At 48.4% G+C, this 21,647-nt stretch overlaps 1 protein-coding gene across 1 annotated transcript in view; it reads right to left on the bottom strand.

Annotated features, from left to right (window-relative positions):
- The window catches only part of osp (myosin phosphatase Rho interacting protein outspread), a 221,869-nt gene that overhangs the window by 26,891 nt on the left and 173,331 nt on the right, over window positions 1-21,647 (bottom strand). The window contains 1 exon segment of the mRNA XM_017911503.1: window positions 585-773. Coding sequence (XP_017766992.1) covers window positions 585-773 — 189 coding nt within the window.

The raw sequence follows: 21,647 nt of genomic DNA, 5'->3' as shown, positions 1-21,647 counted from the left end.
TAATTTTAGGGACGTTTCTTAACATTTTGACACGCAAATGCATCGCGATTTGACCATCCTTCACGCGATAACCGATTCGGTGGGAATTTTATTTTGTCAACGTCGGTGTCCCTATGGAATCCACTAGGATCAGGAGGATTTAGGCGATCGGGGATTATCCGTTCGTGTCTTTCCGTCACTAAAGCGTTCCATGTGTTATTCGTCGAAACTAACCTAACTTAACCTAACACGAATCGGATGATGACGCGAAATGGTAACACTGCCGATCTGTTGCAAATTTCTATTGATCGATAGATCATCAGTGAAGATGAAACAACCTCGACTGATATTATTATCCAATTGAGATTTCGAATAATTTTCTCGACGAAATATTAATTTTAGGAACGTTTCTTAACATTTTGACACGGAAATGCGTCGCGATTTGGCCATTTGTCGTACAGTGCTTAACTTTAAAAGGAAACTATGCATTACGAGTGGTAAATGGCAAATTTCGTTCTTCGAAGTCGCAATAGACCCGTGTGTTTCTTCGGCGATGGGGAATAATCGGGTACTCGCGATAGTTGTAATATTTTTCTCGAGCAAACCTTGTTCCACGAGTAGACCTCGAGCACGTCAGCCCACCATCTGGTTTCCTCGCGGCACGTGCCTTTCACGAAGGTAACTCCTTCCGGCGAGGTGATGGCGAGGCTGTAGGGATGTCCAGTGACGTCCTCGGCGGCGGCAACCTCCAGCACGCGGGTCATGTCGATCATCGCTTGGGGAACCGTCTCCGGCTGCAACAGAAACATCACGCGGGCCCGTTAATCATCGACAAGTCCCTTTATCCAATGGCGCATTGCTCGCAGCTGGCAATTTGATCGAGCGGCCAGCCGGTAGCCGGTGATTCGATTTAATAATATAATCGTTTAATAACGATCGACGTGGCTGCGGGGCGTTCTATTTCTCAAGAATACGCGAGGAAGACCTAGAAACACAGAAATGCCAACCGGGTCAATTGAGATGCAATTTAATCTCTATCTGGAACAGCTTCGTTCCCGATCGATATGGAGCAATTAAAACGTCCCCGTTGATCGGCCATTGAACGTGCGTATGTAAATGCGCGCGGTGATAGTCGGAGGAGCTGTCGATTGCGCGGATGGCTCAATTAAGCTTTCATTAAACGCTTTGTACAGCCTCCAATCCACTGCCCCGATTCCCCCGCCATTAAGCTCGTTTTTTAAAGGTCAAGCGTCCGCTCGGCAAGACCGAAAGGATCTCTTCGGTCCAATTAATCGGAACCACGGGCAATACCATCGAACCGAACGAGCAAGTCATCCCGAGCAGTCCGATGCAAGAAATTAATCGCTCGTGCTTATTTTAATTAGCGCGTTTTTCGCCACGGAGCAAAATACGCCTACGATCCACCGATGTCTCCCTTAGAAACGGACTATCGGTGACGTCGAGCCACGGAAAAAAGGACACGAGCGAAGTAGTGTTTGCTGAAAGTAACAAAGCTGCTAAATATCATAATAAGATACATCCTCGAGAACGGCCGACCGGTTCTACCCGGCAAAACGGCGAATTAAACAACGATCTCCCTTTTTTAATCGATTGGCCAACTACCAGGAAACGTCCGAGCTAAACATCCAAGCTTTTTACCGTTCGTTTTCGACGGCTTTCGCGAGCCAGTAAACCGAGACAGGCCGAACGAGCGAGAAAGACAGGCCGTCCGTGAGAGAGAACCAGGTTTCACCGTAATTTCGCGTTTATTTGTTCACCGTGGTGTACGCGCGTCCCGCCACGCGTTTTATTGCAACGGGATAATTTAGTGCGCCGTATACGGACGGCGGTAAAAACATCGCGACAGTGTGGCAAGGTGGAACGAGCAAAAGTCCTACCCATTGCCACTATGTCGCCGATTTCGGTCGCCGCGCGGCGCCACGCGCGCCGGAAACGCGCCGCTCCATCGCGCTCCGCCATTCCCGCCAATCGTAAACGCCGCCGCTTCCCGCGGAATAACGCCGCGATTACTGCCACTTCTCGCCTCGTAAAACGAAACCGAGTCGATTCCCGAGCGGAGACAGCCGCGGAGCTAGGCACGCCGGCCGCCATTTTCGTTCGCCGATGCAGCAACTGGCGGACTGAAAATCGGTGTCGAAGCCATCCTCCTCTCTGTCCTTTTTTCCACTTTTCTCCACCACGTTTCTTCTCCGTGTTTCTTCCCTCCACTTTTCGAAATTGCTACCTGGCACGGATCCAAGCGGAAAAGTATGTAATCGCTGCGGAAATATGGATTTTTCCACTCGGATTACATCCACGAGTTATTACAGGTTGCGACCACTCTTTTACCCGAGTACCTCGTTGAAACGGGACGAATGATTGGTAGCCAGAGACGTGCTATTGCTCTCGTTAATCGCGTTATTTAGGTTAGCCATCGAACGCTTCTCGAATACCACTCGCGATAAGTCCGGATGTAATTATACGTCCGCGAGTATGGATAACGCGGGCAGGAATAATTCGACGAAACGAGAATCATCGGCATTTTCCTGCGTAATGGTCGAGTTATAGCATGCCAAAAATAAGGTACACAGTCCACAATGCGCAGACCATGCTCGCCGCCATTTATCCCGATTATTATACCTCTAACCCTCCAATCATTCTGCAAATCGAACGAGTGGACGTTGTGTAACTCTATCATCGCGAATGCGACACGTTGCTTGTTAACACACTGCATTCCGCATAGAAATCTGTAAGATATACGCCAGGGACCGTGCGTTTTGACAAGACAGTGCGTTGACATCTAAGGCTCTCTGATAGATGGCGCGCGAAATATGAGAAAATTCGTGAGCAATGTGTTAATATCCACCAAGCATATCATCATCCGTGATAACGACGTGATATCGCGGTTTGACAGGTGCGAGTTGTCGGAAAAGCTAAACGCTGTCAACGTTCGCGGCTACCGCGGAGCTGTTCTCCTGGGGCGGGAAGAAAAAAGGAAAAAACGGAGCTTCCTTATTGGTCGTAGAAAGTCGCCAGCGAGGAAGAAAGATCCGTGAAAACGACGTCGTGAAATGCAGCCACGACCGCGATTCGCAGGCCTCGGGAACGTGTAATCGGCCGTGGCGACCGGCACCGGAGAGGAAACCGGGGGAGAAAAGGGACCAGAGCGACCGGTGAAAATGCTCGGCTTTGAAACTCGGCTGTTCGTGACTGCGACAAAGTATCATCTCGAAACGACGATTATCCCTTCGAACGCGATTGACGTGGTCTGTATACCGGCGTCGACCATGGTTTTCGCGTTAAAAACTGGCCGGCAGCGACGGTCGAAGGGAGGAAAGTTGAAGAGGGTTCTCGAGGAGCGCTCGCGATCGAGGGGAATCGGAGTCCGATCGAGAGGTAGTTATGCCATCGTGGTGAATTCGGATCGAAGGTTTGATTGGCACGGGAGAATATGGGTGCTCGTTATCCAGAAAACTGAAGGGAACGTGACGGGTAAAAAGCGGCGAATTTCGAGGCTGTAAATTCGCAGGAATTTCGTTTCGCCGATTTACGATCCAATTTACTTTTTAAGGCTCGCGGGAGAATCGCGGATAACGGGTTATCTATCTATAATTTGTCGGTCACGATACACTTTATCCGTCTATAGTTTCAAAGAATGCGGTATTTTTCGAGGCAACCGTTTAACCTAGAACCGGTGAACCCCATTCCTGCACCGCCTACTTGATCATTAGTGCATGCTTATCGAAATGCGTTTATTTTTCCACCGAATTAATGGCAATTAACGAAATTAGTAATGCAAATGACGGGAAAGAGATTTATTAAAGAACGCGTTTCGATTTTTCGTTCTATTTAATTTTTAACACCGAACTCCGAGTTCCTCGTCTTTTCATCTACTTTCTACCTAATCGCATAAACTGGGATTTAGAGCCTCGATATAGCAGAAAATCCGTCTTACTTTAACCCGAATTATTTGTATTTCATTCCCGACTCTCGACTCTCCACTCTCGGCTCGATCCAAGTGCATACGCGTACTCGTACTCGCTCCATATTCGTAGGATGAAAATTCGAATAATCGACGTTGGGATAACCGACCCGTCGCGACTCGATATCTTACCACACCTTATTCGAGTCACCGGCAATTTCAATCTACTTCGAGTTCCCGTAATCCGATCCATGCTTCATCGAAGCTCTCCTCGTTAATACCCGCCGACGAAAGTCACAAAGTTGCAACGCCGAGCGAAATAACGCGTCCCGCGAGGGCATTAAAAGCGCGCGTAATTCGAAACTCGTAGCCCGAGTCGTCCGCGATTTTTCAGCCGACTCGGGCGCAACAACGACATTACTCTCGCGGCTGGTTCACGCGCGTCCACCTTTTCCGTGTCCATACATTTCTCAGCACGCCCCGCATTCGCGTGCACGCGAAAAATTTACATTTTACAAACGCGCGCACGCGGCCGTACGTCGCCGGTCTCGAAAACACGAGCGTCGACCGGGCGGCATTTTAAACCGCGCCGCGCCATTTTTCACCTTCTTTCGCACGCGCGACCGCGTTTACCCGCGCGACGCTTCCCTCGTTCCTCGCGCGGCCGCTTGATTAAGCGGTATAAGAGGCCGCTGACGAACCTTTACCGTTAGCAGCCTCTTTTATCGCGAGGGCAGGCTAATGAACCGCTTCCAACGCGCAAAAATCTACGTTTAACAAATTTCCCCCACCCGAGCACCACGCGACTCCTGCGACTCCTGCCACGGCGAACAAACGAGCGGCCGGGATAATTTAAGGCGTAACCCTCGCGATGTTTCTTCGGCCATAACGAACAGTCGTCCTCCGATCTTCCGGATCGCTGTGTTTTCTTATTTCACTCCTCTCTCTCTCTCTCTCTCTCTGTCGCAGACGTTTTATGCCGTTTCGAAACGAGGCGTAACGAGTAGAATTTTTCCGCGTTCCGTATTCGATTACGGAAAGAATCGTCGGTCAGCTCTAATCCGTACTGTCATTAGGAAGAATAAAATCCGCCATAAACGTACGAAACGGTATCTTTGTTCGGTGCCACTGGGAAATGAGTCTCGTGTCGTAACGGGACAATAAAGTTCGGTTTAGGTTAATAAATTCCGTCTATCCCATACAACGTCTCTATCCCTGCCGCGAACCCCAAAGACACCGAGTGTTCAGCGTTCCGCGATAGACATGGGAGCAGGCGACTCGAGAAAGCAGGCCACAGCCCATAACTCACCCCTAAAACAGCGCCTACCTACGATCTCGCAGCGACTCGCGTTCCTCTGACAGCCGATTCTCCTCGCCGTGCCCCGTGCTCGGCAGAAACACGTGGCAATGCAGCCGAGATGAATTTCACCGGTGGCCGCGGCGGAAAAAACGCAGAAATTTGTTTTCATCGCGGAGGAAAAGGAATCTGCAGCTGGAACTCGCTAATCCGGTTAACCGACTGCCACCGATCGACGCGATAGTAAATCTCCCAGCGCGGCGAACACGAGCGCACGACGCTTTTACGACGCTCGGGCTCGATCCACCGACAGCCCGTTAGATTCCGCGCGGCGAAAATCGGCCGGTGTTCCCGGGACGACGAGACGTACGGTCGACGGTGGCCAATAAAATGCGAGATTTAGAAACGACCGACGAAATTCCAGCCGCTCGCAGCGCGGCGTTCTCCGCGGCGCAACGGGCCCCGCCGTCTTACTTTCTATTATCCGCGTTCTTGCCACGGCTGAATGGAGACCGTACAATTAAGTACACTTGACGTTCGTACACGGCGATCCATGAAACGTCCAACGCTCCCGGCACGGCCCGCTTTGTTGCTCGGCGACTACAATTTGTTATTTGTTTATACAACGCGGCACCGGCCGCTGGTACGTGGGAGGCGTTAAGGCGAGCCCACAACGCGCGCGGCCACGTGCTCCGCGGTTGCGTAAGGCCCAGCAGTTTTCCACGCTGTCCCGGGGGTGTACGGGTTAGGTCGGTGCGCAGGTATCGGGTGCTCCAAGTTGTTTCGTTTGGATGATTTCGGAATGGAACCAGGGTTCTTATGGATCTTGGGTTTGAGTCTATGTACCCCTCTTATATCGATGATTGTTTATGGGGTTCGTGGTATGGACAGAGATTCGAAATTGTTTCTTCCTTTGTGTGGAAGACCTGGTCTGTCTTGACTGGGAAACTTTTAGGTTGCACTGGAATGTCGGATTATTCAGATTTTCGAGAAATAGGGACTAAGTGGTGAGCCCTGGTTAACGGGAATTCTACGTGGATTCATACGTCAATCTCGGTTTTGGAAAAGGCCGAACCATCTCCAGCTCCCACTGTTCCCCGTTTGAAAATAATTTTTCCAAATCGCGGAAGAGTAGGGCAAATGCGAATGACGCGAAAAGAGACGAAAACATAGGCGGAAAGCGCGGCGAAACAGAAAGTAGACGGTCTCGGAAGATCGGGGGGACGTGGATTGGATCTGGTTCAGGCATTGCAGGTCGGAACTCGGTGAAAAGTGGCTCTCTGGAAGGCCTTGGACGCGCGGTTCGGAAGCCGCGGTACGTCCGCGGCGTATCCCCTGATCGCGCGGCGGAAAAAAATAAAAGGACACGCAAGGACAGGAGGTTAATTAAAAGAAGGATTTATGCTGGATGCAGAGGAAAGAGACCGGCGGAGCAGATCGTCTCTCGGTGGTGATACGACTTCCGCTTGGCGGTCGGCAGCTTCCGGCAGCCGCGGCGGCGTAACCGGGCAGGGAAGAGATCGAGCAATTATTGCCAGAAAAGGAATGGGAAGAGAGAAGGAGAGCTAGGTCGGGATAAAATCCAAGATATATCGAGTGGAGAGCGGCACGAGCCTCTATTAAGCCGGCTCTCTCGGTTCCCATGTGCTCCACATAGTCGTGAACGGGATTATGCCGGGCACACACGACGCCGGGACGTGTCCACCGCGGCGATACATCATGGCCCGTGTCCGGCCGTTATGTATACGAGACCGCCCTGCTCCGCGTTTTTGTTCATACGACGTATTTATTAGCGGCACCGGCCTGGCTTTCTTTCGGACACGCTTCTTGATTTATCTGGAACGACTGCTTCGGAATGTCATTAGCTCGCCAACCAGCCGCCCGATGTAACGAGAGGAATTTCGTAGGAGTTCACGCTTCGCTGTGCGAGGTGCTTCGGGGTCTGATCGCTTTCGATGCGACACGCCCGGGATACGTGGATAAGTAGCCGATGAGAAGATTCGAGGAGAGAAGAAGATACGAGCGGAGAGTATGAGAGGGTAGAAGAATCTGCGATAGAAAATTTGCAGACGGTAGATTAGGAACGTCGAAGTTTGAAGGAGCTATCGAGGAGAGTCGATTGAAGTACTATATATAACAGTAGAAAGAGTTCACGTATAAAAATCCGATTAGCTAAGCGAGTTTGGTGGTTGACTGCAACCCCGCGGGTGCCGGGTTCGATTCCCGGCCCGGGGCTTTTCCAATTTTTCGGATTAATATTTGAACGAATATGTCGGAGAAATTAATTTTCCACCATTGTTGACACCCTCATTCCTCCATTATTATTCAAGTCAACCAACCCAGAAAAAAACAATTCAAGCGCGAATTTAAATCCCATTGAAATTCTTTGAATTACACTCTTATATAAATGAATTAATCTTTGGTATGATGTGTAACAGTCGATTAAAAAATTGTCTTAGTTGCCCGAATTAAATAAAAAAAAAAGAATACTCATTAAGGCGAAGAAAAAAATAATGACAGGAGGGGAGGGGCAAGGAAATTGGGAATGATTTAATTAAATAAAAAGCGGGAAATTAAATAGAACGAATTAAAAAAGAGGGAATGAGGAATAAAAAAAAAGGGAATGAAGTAAAAAAAAAAGGGAATGGAGAGGAATAAAAAAAAAAGGGAATGAAGTAAAAAAAAAAAGGGAATGGAGAGGAATAAAAAAAAAGGGAATGAAGTAAAAAAAAAAGGGAATGGAGAGGAATAAAAAAAAAAGGGAATGAAAAGGAATAAAAAAAGGGGGAAGGGGAGTGGGGGGTTACCGTAATGAAAGAAGCAGGAAAAACGCGTGGCGAACACAAGGTGGCGACGAGCAGGGCGTGTGTAAAAAAGGGAACAAGGAACCGAAAGGTGCGACCAGGCGGAATGTCAAAAATAAAAAGATCTGGTTGGTCCAGGCCATCGAGGATGCGCAAGATCTGGTACCCGGCTGCATCGTGACCCGGTTGCGGTGTCCAGAGTTGTGTACCAGAACAGAGATAAGATCCGCGCTACTTATGTAAAACACGAGTTGTCGCGCCCCGTGGCGGTCTCTTCGTCTTCCTCCGCTTCTCTCCACCGTCTCTCTCTCTCCCTGCATCTCTCTGCCACTCTCGATCTGGCTTCTTTCCCGATTCGCGCAGCGCTCTCCTCTCGCGGGGTTAATCTTCCATCTCGCCCGATGACAGACGAAAAGTCCTCCCGCCGTTCTCGTTAATCGTTGGCGAATAACTCGCAGAGGAACACCTCGGTGTTCGGGAGCTGCTGACCTTTCGTCGAAGCAAGGTCGTCCACAGCGACCGCGCCAAGGCTGCCGCGATATCCGCTTCAGGGCCGAAGCCAGGCTCTCTCGATCTCGGTCTAATTAATTGCGGCAATTAAAACGTAACGCCCTGGCCGAGTCGCCGGCGAATTTACGGAAATTAGCGACGCTTATCGCCTCGTCGTCGTTCACCGGCCGTCCCTGTCCCCGTGTACACCGAGCACTCCGTATCCGATCCAGCGTCAGATAAGCGGAATTCTTGTCCGTGTAATTTACGAGACGAACTTTACGCGGTCCTCTAAAGACGCGTCAGGTTGTAAAACGGTCTCGTCGATTCGTCGTCGGCGTATAGATACCTCTACGCTACGTAGAAGACGGGGAAAACAAGAAGGAAAGAGAGGAGAGGGTAAAGAGAGCGAAAGGGAGGAGATGGAAGGGAAGGAAGGTGGATCCGGAGCAGCGTGGCATGGTCGAGGAAGCGAAACGGAGAGAAGGCAGCGAAGGAGAGAGAAAAAGGGAGAAAAGAGAGAGATCGGTCGGTGAAACTCGCGCGTGGAAAGACGCGCGCGAGTGTACGCGATATTCCGTGGCGTGTGTGCTTTTCGCACGGTCGACCAGTTCCATCTGGAAAAGCAACGGGGGTCTGTCGGGCGTATCGTACCGTCGTCGCCGGTCTGAACGATCCGGTAACTTTTCATCGGTGAAAACAGGTCCCACCGGTGTGTCCGGGGAGGCTCGCGACGAAAAACGATGGATAAAACCGGAACCCATCGAGACACGAACGGCGAACGGGGAACGGCCACCGACGCCCTCTCGCGCGAGCGCGAGCGCGCCGCGATCGCGACAAATAGTCGTTCAATTGCTCGCGGATAATCGAGGCTGAATTAGAAGCGGCTCGAAATCGAGGAAGCTCGATCCTAGTCGGCTCGCGTACGATCAAATTCCGGATAGGTTCGATTTATTGCCAGTTTACGATCGCTAGAACCAGATGCAATCTCGCCGCGGCGCGGCCAGGATGCGTTACGTTTAATCCGCCGCGTGTTATGGACGATCTGAATTATAATTGGATTAAGTTATGCTAGCCCTAAGTTATGGCCGATCAAGCAACGCTTCGGCGCAACTTATGCAAGCTTCTATATGCTGTAATTTCGTCTAAATTGTGCTTGGATAGGGCAGCGCGTCGCCCCCCTTACGCCGCTCGCGTATCTGCGCCGCGATCTAAATTACGCGCGCTGCCTCGAGAACTTATACCGGCCATCTAAATTATACGCGCGCTCGGGTAATCCTAAGTCACACTTATACGCAGGAGGCTGCGCGCGGAAGACCGAGCGTCGCGCTCGATCCAGCGTCGTATTAGGCCGCAATTACCACGATGCAGACATCCGTTCGCAGCGATGTCGCCCGTCCACCTCTGATCGATTCGACCTGCGCTAATTCCCCCGTCAAATTACGATTAACCGAAATTGCCCACGCGCTCGTTAATACCCGCGATAAATCCGCTCGATCCGATCCGACACGCGCGTAACGAATAATACGCCTGGGACGGGGGACCGACCTACGCGGAACCTCGCGACCTCGCCAACATCGCACCGACCGTTCACCGTCGCGTATTATACTCGTTAAACGAGTACCTCGCTTTCGCCATCTCGTCGTCCGACCCACGAAGCGTCGCGACGTCCGCTCGATCGATCGACCGATCGATATCCCGCCGGCTTTAATATTCCTCTAATGATTATTGCGACGACCGTGGACTGGCAATCGAGCGATTTCTCCGAATCCGCTTTGTCGGCCGTGCGGCCAGCAGATAGGGGCTAGAAACTGATTAGAATACCGGGGATTTCCTCGCGGCGCGAACGGCTCCTCCCCTGCAACGTGACGGAATGCAACGCGGACCGAGCCTAACGCGTTCCGCGCCGCGGCGCGAGATGAGTTTACGCCGCCGCGGCGCGCAAATTCCATGCAATTCCTATCCAGTCTACTAACGAGATCAGCTAGTAAGAAATGGGATCCCTTTCCGCGCTATCCTCCGCGCCGATTCGCGACTCTCCGTCGAGCAGAGGAAGCTCTCCCAGAGGAAGCTGTCCCAGAGGAAGCTCTGCCAGAAAAAGCTCTCCCAGAAAATGCTCTCCCAGGGGGAGCTCTGCCAGAGAAAGCTCCCCAAGAAAAAGCTCTCCCAGTGGAAGCTCCCACAGAAAAAGCTCTCCCAGTAGAAGCTCCCACAGAAAAAGCTCTCACAGAAAAAGCTCTCTCAGAAAAAGCTCTCCCACAGGAAGCTCTCCAAAGGCTGTCGGGCGACCGCGGACGATTGGAAGAGAGCTGACTGGGGACGCGAGTATCCTTCGTTTAACGCCAATGCTGAGATTAATATATCGAGCTCCATCGCGGTATCGAGGGTCGTAAGAGAGACATCCAGGGCCTTGTCCTGGATATTACGCTCGTTACTCGCGATTTGCGCGTACTCTCTGGAGGCTCCGTGTGTCTCTGGTACGCGTATTTCAAATCCCTATATTCAGTCGTGCTAGACACGAAACACCGATAGAATATCGCCAATGATTGTCGAGCAGACCTCTCGCTCCTCGTTACCCACGGACACACCTCTGGTCCCATCCGGCTCGCAGGGTTACGTCAACAGCGGACTTCGCGATCCCGTGTAGCTAATTTACGATCCAAGCAGTCGATCAGGCGGCTAAAACCAGGCGCGTAGCCTATTAAAAAATACCGAAGCGTCGTTGCGAGGTGATTCGCGAAAGGTTAAACTGGAAAGGTTAAGGAGCAACGCGTGCTCCCTTCTCGCTGGCCGACGAATCCGCGAGAAGTCCGCGGGAGATGCAGGATTTCGCAATTTTTCAGGAACAGAGACGAGTGTCGAGCACGGTTCGACCTCGTCCAGACGGTCCGATAATTTAATCCGCGACGATGGCTGCCCACGCGACCTCCTAGGGACCTCTAGTCGATCGCGACGCCAGACACGCGTGGAAATTTCGTGATTGATAAGTCTCCGAGGCGTCTAGGCCGCGGGTCAGGTCGATATCTATCGTCGCGGGGTACAATTAAATTAATGGCCCGATGTCCTTATTAATTGACTTCGCCCTGGTTACAAATTGCGCCGGCTATCACGCCGTGCCGGTGGCTGCTTTCATTAACCACGCGGAGGATAACGGGAAGCTGATCCGAATCGCGTGGCGAATCCATTCGAGCGTGATTCGTCGAGGATCTGGGAGGGTGCGATGGAGCTTTGGGAACGGAAAAGTGGATGTTCTATAGGGGTTGTTTATTCGCGAGGGTAAGGTTCATAAGGGTGAAGTTCGAGAGGGTAGTTTATTCGCGAAGGAAGCGTATGTTTGGGGATCAGGGTGCAACGTAATCGAGGAATCTTTAGAGAAAATTAGGATTGACAGGCCATATGTTTTTTGAACGATCGAACAGCAATTCGAAGATGGCGCCCGTCTTTTTATCGAGTTTCAAAATATCTGTCATTACAATTGCGATAGCGAAGGATCACGATAATGAAGGTTTCGAACAGAATATTCTTTTGTGGACAAGACACGCGACAAAATGCAATTGAAAGGTGATACGTTATACAAATGATCGCATAACGATTCAAAGATGGCGCTCGTCTTTTCATCGAATATCAAATTATCTATCTTTATAATTATGATAACGAAGAATCACGATAACGAAGGTTTTGAATAGAATATTCTTTTGTGGAAAAGACACGCAACAAAATGTAATTGAAAGACGATATGTTCTTTATACGATCGCATAGTAATTCGAATATGACGAGTGTCTCTCTTACAAGTCTCAAAATTATTGGAATTGGATATCAGAGTAACGCAGAGCAGTATAAATTTAGGAAACCGCACACTTATTCTTTACGTGGACAAGTGTACACTGACATGTCATAGCTAGCCGACTGATCGAAAGCAAGCAGTGACAAAAGACCACGGTGAAGCGAAAAATATAAATTTCTACCGATCGATGCTGCTACTGGTTCCTTTCTCCACCAAAAATATCCATCTTTGCAATTACGATAACGAGGAATTACGATAACGAAGCTTGCAAATAGAATACCCTGGCGAAATATGCCAAATATTGACAGTCACCAGAGCACGACACGGTTTTATCGCTATGTACGTACTACAAACGGAAAAATTACGCGGAATTATAGTCTTAACAAAGTCAATAGTTCCACGTAACACCGAGCGCAATCGTACCTCGGCGTAAGCTTACGATTTGCCGATAAAGCCGAGCACGAAGGCCTGGAAGAGAATCAATGGCTCGATTAGAATGCGCGAAAGTATGCGCGAAACAATCGATGCATTCTTAGAGCTCGTGCCGAATGTCGGCTTTCGATCAAACTAACGAGCAACGTTTATCCACATCGAAACAATTTCCGTCCGGGGGTTGCTCAACCCTCTCTGGCGAGGCTTTTTCCACGGAGCTTGTACGGCGCTGGAAAGTCGATTAATCGTGGCCGACGATTCTATCGCGGCTGCTGTTAACGTTACGTTAAGAAGATTTATCGATGACGTAAATAATATGCAGACAGTCGGTCCAAGTGACGCGAGCGTTTGCTTATCTCGCGGCCGCGGCAAGATTAATGCGCGTGCCGACCGGCGCGTGTACCTCGGTTAATAAACATTGCTCGCAATAATAGTCACCCGCCACCATCCGCTGCAAAGAATCGCTGCAACGATGCAGCCCATGCACGCGGAAGCACCGTTTCGAAATACCTGACAATCCGAAACGCCGGCCGGTAATTGCTATGAAATCGATTAAACCCCGACCTAGCGGTTTCTCCTTTCTTTCCGCTATTCCTGCCCGAAACGGAACACTTCCACGCTCCGAGGTTAAGAATTCCATGAAAATTCCCGGAGCTTGGGAAATCTCAAGTAAGGAAGTTCCTGCTTCGATTATAGTAACCTGTCATTTCGTAGATCTTCGGTTACGTTGTCACTGGTACCAAGAAAACTTAAGAGAGATAGGAAGAGCAAGAGTCTTGAGACTGGGAACGGAAATTCTACGCCGAATCGAACCTTGAAACGACACTTGACACGTCATAACTCGATGTGAAATTTACGTGTCAGGTACTGCGAAGATAAGAGATAGGAATTCTATACCGACTCGACGCGTTAAAGAGGATTCCATTGGCAGAAAGTTTAAGTATTAGATGGAGTCTCGTAACAGGAGATGGGAATTCTATACAGAATCGAACACCTAAATGACATGTACAATATGTGGATTCGATGTGGAAGAGAATTCCATTCAAAGAAATTCGAATATTATAGTGGATAGAGGTTCCGAGGTGTGTCTAAGTAAAGAGCAAGAATTCTGCACCAAATGGAACATCCAAATGATACCTATAACATATGGAGTCGACGTTGAAGAGAATTCCATCCAAAGAAATTCGAATATTATAGTGGATGAGGGTTCCGAGGAGTGTCTAAGTAAAGAGCAGGAATTTTACACCGAATGGAACCCTGAAATGTCATCGAGAACACAGCCATCCAAGAGAATTCCGAATTCGGATGAAAATTCGAATACTGAATACCAAAGAAGTAGAAAAGCGAGGAAATGAAAATTGTACGTCGAATGGTGTTTCGTCCGACTTTTCTATAACCACTTTATTACTACGTTTATACTTTTATAAACGTAGGCTAGTTCAAACGAGATTCCATAGGTTTTTAGTTCGCTATAATACAAAGAGTGAACGTGTTTGATGGAACGTAGCGTGATTGATTTGATGCTTTACTTGACTGTTGAGTCATCTATAGGCGTTTGTCTACGTACATTAGAGAAACTCCAAATGGGCTAACTTCTCTTTTCATCCCTTGCTCATCCCTATCGTCCTATTGGTCACTCGAACCACGACCTTCTCTGCATCATCCTCTCTCAACCTTGATCTATAGACAACCCCACTTATTTCCTACTCGGATATAAATATTGCTCATCATTCCAAAATGTAACATTCCTCCTATAGTAGCCAGTTTGGAGTGACACTGTTAAAACTTCTGGTACGTACTCGACCGCATTGTCACACTCAAAGTTCGCATATAAGTTCGTAACGAAAATGAAGACTTACTTGGAATTGAAATACTTACGACACCGTGTATTTTATGGATTTGCTAGTGTTTCTGTGATGATGGGAGTTCAGATAAATTCGGTCAGTATGCCCTTTGTCTACTGGTGATTTATAAACTCCTACTAGGGCCTAGTCCAAGTGGTGTCAGAGTGGTCTGAGCGTTCCCGAGTCACAGGACGTTGATGACAAAGGAATAAAATAGATTTCCATTGACTCAAAGCGGTGTTTTTGGTAACGAATATAGAGAAGGAAGAAATGGTACCTAGAAACGACACCGAGCACATCGCGATTCGACGCGAAAGAGGATTCCACGACTACTCTCGAGGTGCTGCATAAACGAATGCAAGCTGCTGGTACCTGTTTTCTCCGTGCACACGATCGACGAAACGTTACATAAGATCGGGAGCATCGACAGAAGGAGCTCGCGCCTGTTGGAAAATGTCGAGTCGGTTGCGCAAGGCTAGAAACCGATCTTGCTTCGGGGACTGCTGGTGCACGCGCGCGTTAGAGGATCCTCGATCGGCGTCCTTGATCCTCGGCCTTTTTCTGGATTTCACGAACGATCCATCGGCTCTCCGCCTCACCTTTTGCCGGTTCAGGCGATAGATCCTCCGCGAAGCGTGGAACATCGTTAACCTTTGAGATCATCCGCGCGAAACACGCACGCGTGCGTCGCGATGCATTCCGCTGGGACGGCCGCCTTCTCTTGCGCGCGCGCGCGCTGGCCGCGGAGCGTACACGATCGCGACGAGTAACGGGATCGAGGGATCGATCGTGGCGGAGATCGAAGGTCCCCTGAGAGATTCGATTCGATCGTGGAATGGCGAAGGTCGCAGGCGAAAGGAATATACCGTTCGTGAGTTATCGATCCGGCTGGGAGATCGATGGACGGAAAAGCGGCGAGACTGCGAGGATCCAGAAGTTTCGAAAGCCGAGGGACGAATGGATGGAGAACGTAAAGGCTTGATCGCGCGGGCAGGTGTTTATTCTCGTATTTTTCCTCCAGTTCTTTTTGGCAATACGACGTCGACAGCTTTTATAATATTCACCTAACCCCTTGCACTACGATTTAATTACGAAAAATTGTCCATCGAAGTTGTATTTAATTTCAATTGATCACTGTATATATCTACTCCATCCAGGATAAAATTAAAAATTTTGTACACGTTAAAAACGCGATGAATACAATTATGTCCGCGTGATACGAGAAGCTTATAATCTTGGGATTTGACATGACGTTATTCCAACGAAAACGAAGTACCATTGCAATGGTACTTCTATGGGGATGTTCTATAGAAAAATCTGCACAATGATAGGTTAGAAGGGCGATATTTTATAATCGTGCTATCCAAATTTTCACCCGAAATTCGAAAAAATGACAGAATTATGACCCATTGGATGAGATTCGTCCCAAATAAAGTTATTCGTTAATAAAATGGCGAATAGAACAGTGGATCTATGGAATTTCACGAGTACAATGATGACAGCAACCTATCCAATGGAGAGTTAATCCGAATTTTCGTAGAATTGACAGAGTTGTGATCCTCACAGGTATTTTTGGATGAGATTGACCTCCAATAACGTTATTCGTTAATAAAATGGCAAATAGAAAGGTAGGTCCCTAGAATTTTGCGAATACAATGGCGACAGCAACGTTCACCTGTCCAATGAAGGGTTAATCCGAATTCGGGATAAGCTCGTAGCAACGTTGTCCAAGTTGCAAACCTCAGGGGACGACCCGCCCATTCTCGCTGTCGGATGTTAATTTAGGCGAGAAACGTACATCCTAAATTCGGAGTTAGTCCGCGACGTCGCTGTCCAAGCTAAACTTGAACCTCGGGGAGGTAGCACCGGCTTGTTATTACAACGTAGAGCAGACATCAGAGGCATTACGGAGCGCGTGGTGTCTCGAAAATTGCAGAAAATGATTTCAAGATGAATGTGTTCGGGATGAAGGACTGTTTCGCGAACACGTTATGATACTCGTTACGTGAGAATTCAGCCCAAGTCCAGGAAGGGTATTCCTGGACTTTTTGAACTCGTCGGGTAATTTATGGACCGTGTTCAACTGTATATTAAGGCTGAACGCGCCTCGTCCCGAGCGCTTCCCTTAAAAGTAACCAATTACTTACTGGAACACAAAACGGCCTGTAACGCCGAGATGAAAAGTAAACATTCATCTTCGGGACTCGACGCCGTTCTTGCGTCACCGTCCACGTAACGACACACACCTGTACGCTCTTCGCTATGAATAAGCGATTGAAAATCTGGGACAGTTATCTCGCGCCTCTTCTCTCCATCGCACAAAGGACTACGGGGCAAAAGTAACTCCGCCGAGAATAGAGTTTACGGCTGTATTTGCCAGTGAATTAACCAACGCGTAATAAAAGATTAACCTGTCCGAGATCGACGCTCGCTTCTCTATAGCAGACGCTGCGCGTTGCGAAATTCCGGATCTTCCTATCCTCGGATCTTGCAATTTTCAGAAGTTTGTAATTCCCAAAAATTCAAATTTCTGAAATCCCTAGCTGTCGAATGTACCGATTCCAAAAATCCCTAGCCGCCAAATATACAAATTCCAAAAATCCCTAGCTGTCGGATACACAAATTCCAAAAATCCCTAGCCGTCAAATACGCAAATTCCAAAAATCCCTAGCCCTGAAATACACAAATTCCAAAAATGTCTAACCTTCGAATATACAAACTCCAAAAATCTCTAATCGTCACAGATACAAGCTCATAAATTCCCAAAGCCGCGAAACTATTCCAATTTTCGTACGATTTAATTTATATCGTATACCTTCGAAGCCCGAAAGAGTAAAATTTCCAAGCCTAGCCCAACCGTACGGTACTTTCTCCCGATCGATAAACACCGGATTCAATTTCTAGACCATCGATCAGTCGAAAACTGGACGGGATGACCGCTACTCTCGGCCATCTTCGCCACATCGCGTCACCCGACAAAGAGACACAAACGAAAGCCAAACCGCAAACAGCCGGACAGGCACGCAGCGAGCGCAATCAGAGGATGCACGCCTGGACAACGTGGTTCGAGTATAAATCACTGAAATCCGTGAAAATTAATTTCGTTCGCGGTGCCCATAGGCCAGAGTTCGTTCGACTCGGAGTCCTACTCGAGCCGGACGCCTGCTTCGTTATTTCATTATCCGCGACAGCGTTGGCCGGCTTGCAGAGAGCCGGGAAAATGGGTTACGGTGGCCGCAAGATTAATGGTGCCACCTGCTCGCAATTATAGTCGCGTAGCAAGACTCGCGCGCGTGCGAGCGCGTGGATCATCTTTCTGCCGCGGGCTCCACGGGAAATTCCCGGCCTCCCGTTCCGCTTCTGTCCGCTTCGCTCATTACACCTTTCTCCGCAACCGCGGCTCGCCGAACCGTCATTTTAATTCCCTTCCCCGAATTACTACTTTTAACCTTGTCGCACAGATGTTCCACCCGAACACCAACCGGGCAAAAATCAAACGAATTTCCACGAATAAGCGACGAGCGATTAATTTTCCGTTTAAAATTCAATCCTCGTTAATTAAAATCCTCGTTAATTAAAGGTATTATTCGGTATATCGGTATAACGAAATGGACGAAGTATCTCCCTTTCACGGATGCAAATTTTACTTCAATGGAGGTGCAGATATGTTGGATGATTAACGATTCGTTGGCCCTTAATCACTAGAAGGACCTAGCTGATAAACGCAGACCTCTTTCAGAGTCCAAAAACAATTGACTCATTCCCACTTTCGCTAAGGGCCAATGATCCCCTTCCCCCCCCCCCCCTCCCAAAAAAACTAGCATTATATAAGCGCCCACAAAATTTGCGAAAGGTCAGTTTCAGCACAGTTTTGAAATGAGTCGCAATAAGTATGTCGGCACTCGTCGCGGTGGCTGGGACAATAATCATGGCGTCGTAGAAGGATCCGAACTGTCCTGTGGTCCTCTGACTTAGGAGCTTTTAAAGCGTTCGAGTGTTCACGGAAGGAGTAGAAAAACCCGCCAACCCGCGCGCGGAAAAACTAAGTTTTCGCGGGAAAAGTTTACGCGGGTACCGCCCTCGCGCGGGAAAATCGTGATGACAGGGAAGTCCAGGGAAGTCGTAAATTAAGACGACCGTTGGTCTGCAACATCACTGCTCGATCCCAGGCTAATCCCCGGCATGACATTGACGATTGCCAATGCCATCCGAGGGACAATGTCTGCTGACCTGCAGCGACTGCTGATATGTTGCGGAGACGTACTCGGTGCACACTCGACCCTAATGTCCCTGCTCCTTTTGCATGGGCGTAGTGGCGGAATCTTAGCCGCCACAGTTTCAAGGCAGTTTTCTGTTCAGTAGTCAGTTCAGTCCGTTCCAGTTGCAATTTCTGTTTTGTTTTTTTTTCCTCTCCGCCGACTTGTATTTTTCCAACGTAGCCTTGTTGCTAGAACCCGTGTTGTATATTGAAATCCGGGTTCCAACAGATATTACGTCCTATAATTTACTTAATAGTAGAAGTACTGATTTGTAATGCATACCTAACTAAATAGAATTGCACGCAATTGGTGCTAATTAAAATGATGTAACGAAAATGAAAGAGCATACGTAATCCCGATCCTATTTGAACAGAAATTAGTATCATTAGTATAATTTTTACCGAAAGTGGGGAATCGCGAAAATAGAATGTCCGAAACGAGTCATTTTGACCACCATGACAGTTCTAGCGTTAATCACGTGTGATTTAATTATTCCGATCTTTTCTGTGGGACCCTCGTTGAAGAATAAGAAGCTCAGTTCTAGTTTCTAGAATCTATCTGTATTTAGCGCACACGAGACACGTCTGATACGCTTGACGGTTTACAGAGAAGAAGCGAAGACACGAGAAGAAAGAATAAACACAAAACGGTTCCAGAATGTCACTTGGCACATTAGAAAATGGGGTACATATCAACGATCAGAGATACCACGATTGTGAGTTAAACATCTAACTCCTATATCTTTTAAGACACCAGTAATCAACGCAAATTCGATCCACTCGAGCCACAGAAAATTTTAACGTGGCATCAGAGACCCATATTGCATAGAAATTTTATTGCGTTTTGAACGAAACAAGATTGGTATATTTTTACTAATAAAAGAATCACAATGTAAACCTATGCACATGCAGCTATTGCAATATTTCGAGGTGGGACTAAAAACGTCCCACCATGCATTACGGTGCATCAAAAAAGTGGGACACTTAATCCCACCCTGTCCCAAAGAGTTAATTAATAGCTCGCGTTCTTCTGGCTGAGACCCGGGTCAAGGCCTTATCTGAATTGTATCGAACACCAGCGAATTATTTTACCCAATCGAAACCTTGACGAATTATCTCCTCATCCTGGTCTAAATAATCCCAGAAAAGCTTCTCAGTGACCCACGTGCTCGCGACTGTCTGCACCGAGCAGAATGCAGCTCCTCCATTCGCGAAACTAGCCCACCCATGTAAATAACTATGACACGCCAACGGTATCTTATCGTCGGGCGGGGTTATCAGAGGTGCATTCGAACATCCAATACAATTACTCCGGCCGTAAACGGGAACGATGGTCGTGGAACGATCCAGGCCATTCAATTTCCAGCGACTAATCGTTTCAAAGTCCGTTGGAACGATCGATCCACGGCGTGGATGCAGGCCATCAACGGCAGCCACCCAGCGGAGGCTCTCTGCTCGTTGTTGCCCGCGTAATGCATGCTCTTTATTCTCCTCGCTCGACCCGAAGATTATCATTAAGACGTTCGACGGGCGGCGGTGGTGTGGCGGTGGTGGCGGTGGCGGCCGCGGTGCCCTCGCCAGCCAGAGGATACAAGATGGATGATGCGCTGGAGGAGCCGTGCCGGGGCGGAAGAAAGAGGAAGAAGGTGAACGCCTCGCCCCGTTCCTGGCCGGCAAATAGCTAATGACGGGATTAAATGAAACTCACTTAACCCGGGATGGAACGACGCCGCCCTTGGAAAAGAGCTGTTCCATCGACGCGACCAAGATTAGCCACAATGCTTTTCGATAACTTCCGCGTTAATTACGAGACTCCTAGCAATGCACCTGAGCATCTGGGCTGATGTCTAATCTTGCCACACGGATATTGATCCGGGGGTATCGATATCGAGGTGGGTTCGACAAGGGGGTTGGAGAAGAGTGATCCAGAAGATTTTTGGAGACGAGGCGTATGCACGGTATTTTAACCCTTTGCACTCGAGAAGCGACTCTCAGTCGCCATTTAATCAGATTCTAAAGATCGATGTTAATTAATGCACCAAATTTAAAATTACCCAACGATGCGTGGGATGTCGAAGAAAAATAATTCTACGTCTTAATTTGCGTACGATTTCTTATTTACCGTTTCAAAAATATCGTCCACCTTATGGCAGAGAGTCTTCGAATTACTATTTTTCTGTAACGAAAAGGTCGTCGACTGCAAGGGGTTAATATTTTGAGGCTGGAGCGATTTAACTCCTTTGATGCCGTCGTCATCTGTCTATTGACAACTACTTGCACTCAACTGTTTGCGTTTCTCGTACAATATATGATATCTATCTATATATATCAGTTAAATAGTACACAGGAAGATGGTATGCTGGGATTAAAAGTGTCCCACCTTTTCGTTGCACCGTAAAGCATGGTGGGACATTTTTAGTCCCACTTGGAAATATCGCAATAGCTGCATACGCATAGGTTTACATTGTGATTCTTTTATTAGTAAAAATATATCAATTTCGTTTCATTTAAAACGCAATAAAATTTCCAGGCAACACGGGTCTATTTTATTGTCTGAAATCCTGTGTCGCAAAGAGTCAAGCAAGAGTCAGTCAGCGATATTTTTAAGAGCGTTCAAATTGGGAAGTATTTCTCGACAGAACAGGGTAGACGCAGGTAAGAAAGAAGTAGGATACTTCAGACGTCCAGGTGAAAAGAATCCCCTGAATTTAAATCCGAGGACCCCCTCGTGCTAATCCAGCCACGTCTCCCCTGAAACGTCTTCCGCTAATGCACAAGCTTGTCCGGTGTCCTTGCAAATCCCTGCCGCAAACAAGCGGCCATATTTCAAGGGGAGGA

The sequence above is a fragment of the Eufriesea mexicana genome, unplaced genomic scaffold (assembly GCF_001483705.2).
Source record: "Eufriesea mexicana isolate 0111107269 unplaced genomic scaffold, ASM148370v2 scaffold474474834, whole genome shotgun sequence".
Classification (NCBI taxonomy): Eukaryota; Metazoa; Arthropoda; class Insecta; order Hymenoptera; family Apidae; genus Eufriesea; species Eufriesea mexicana.
The sequence above is the reverse complement of the archived record's forward strand: the minus strand, read 5'-3'. Positions and strand labels throughout refer to the sequence as shown.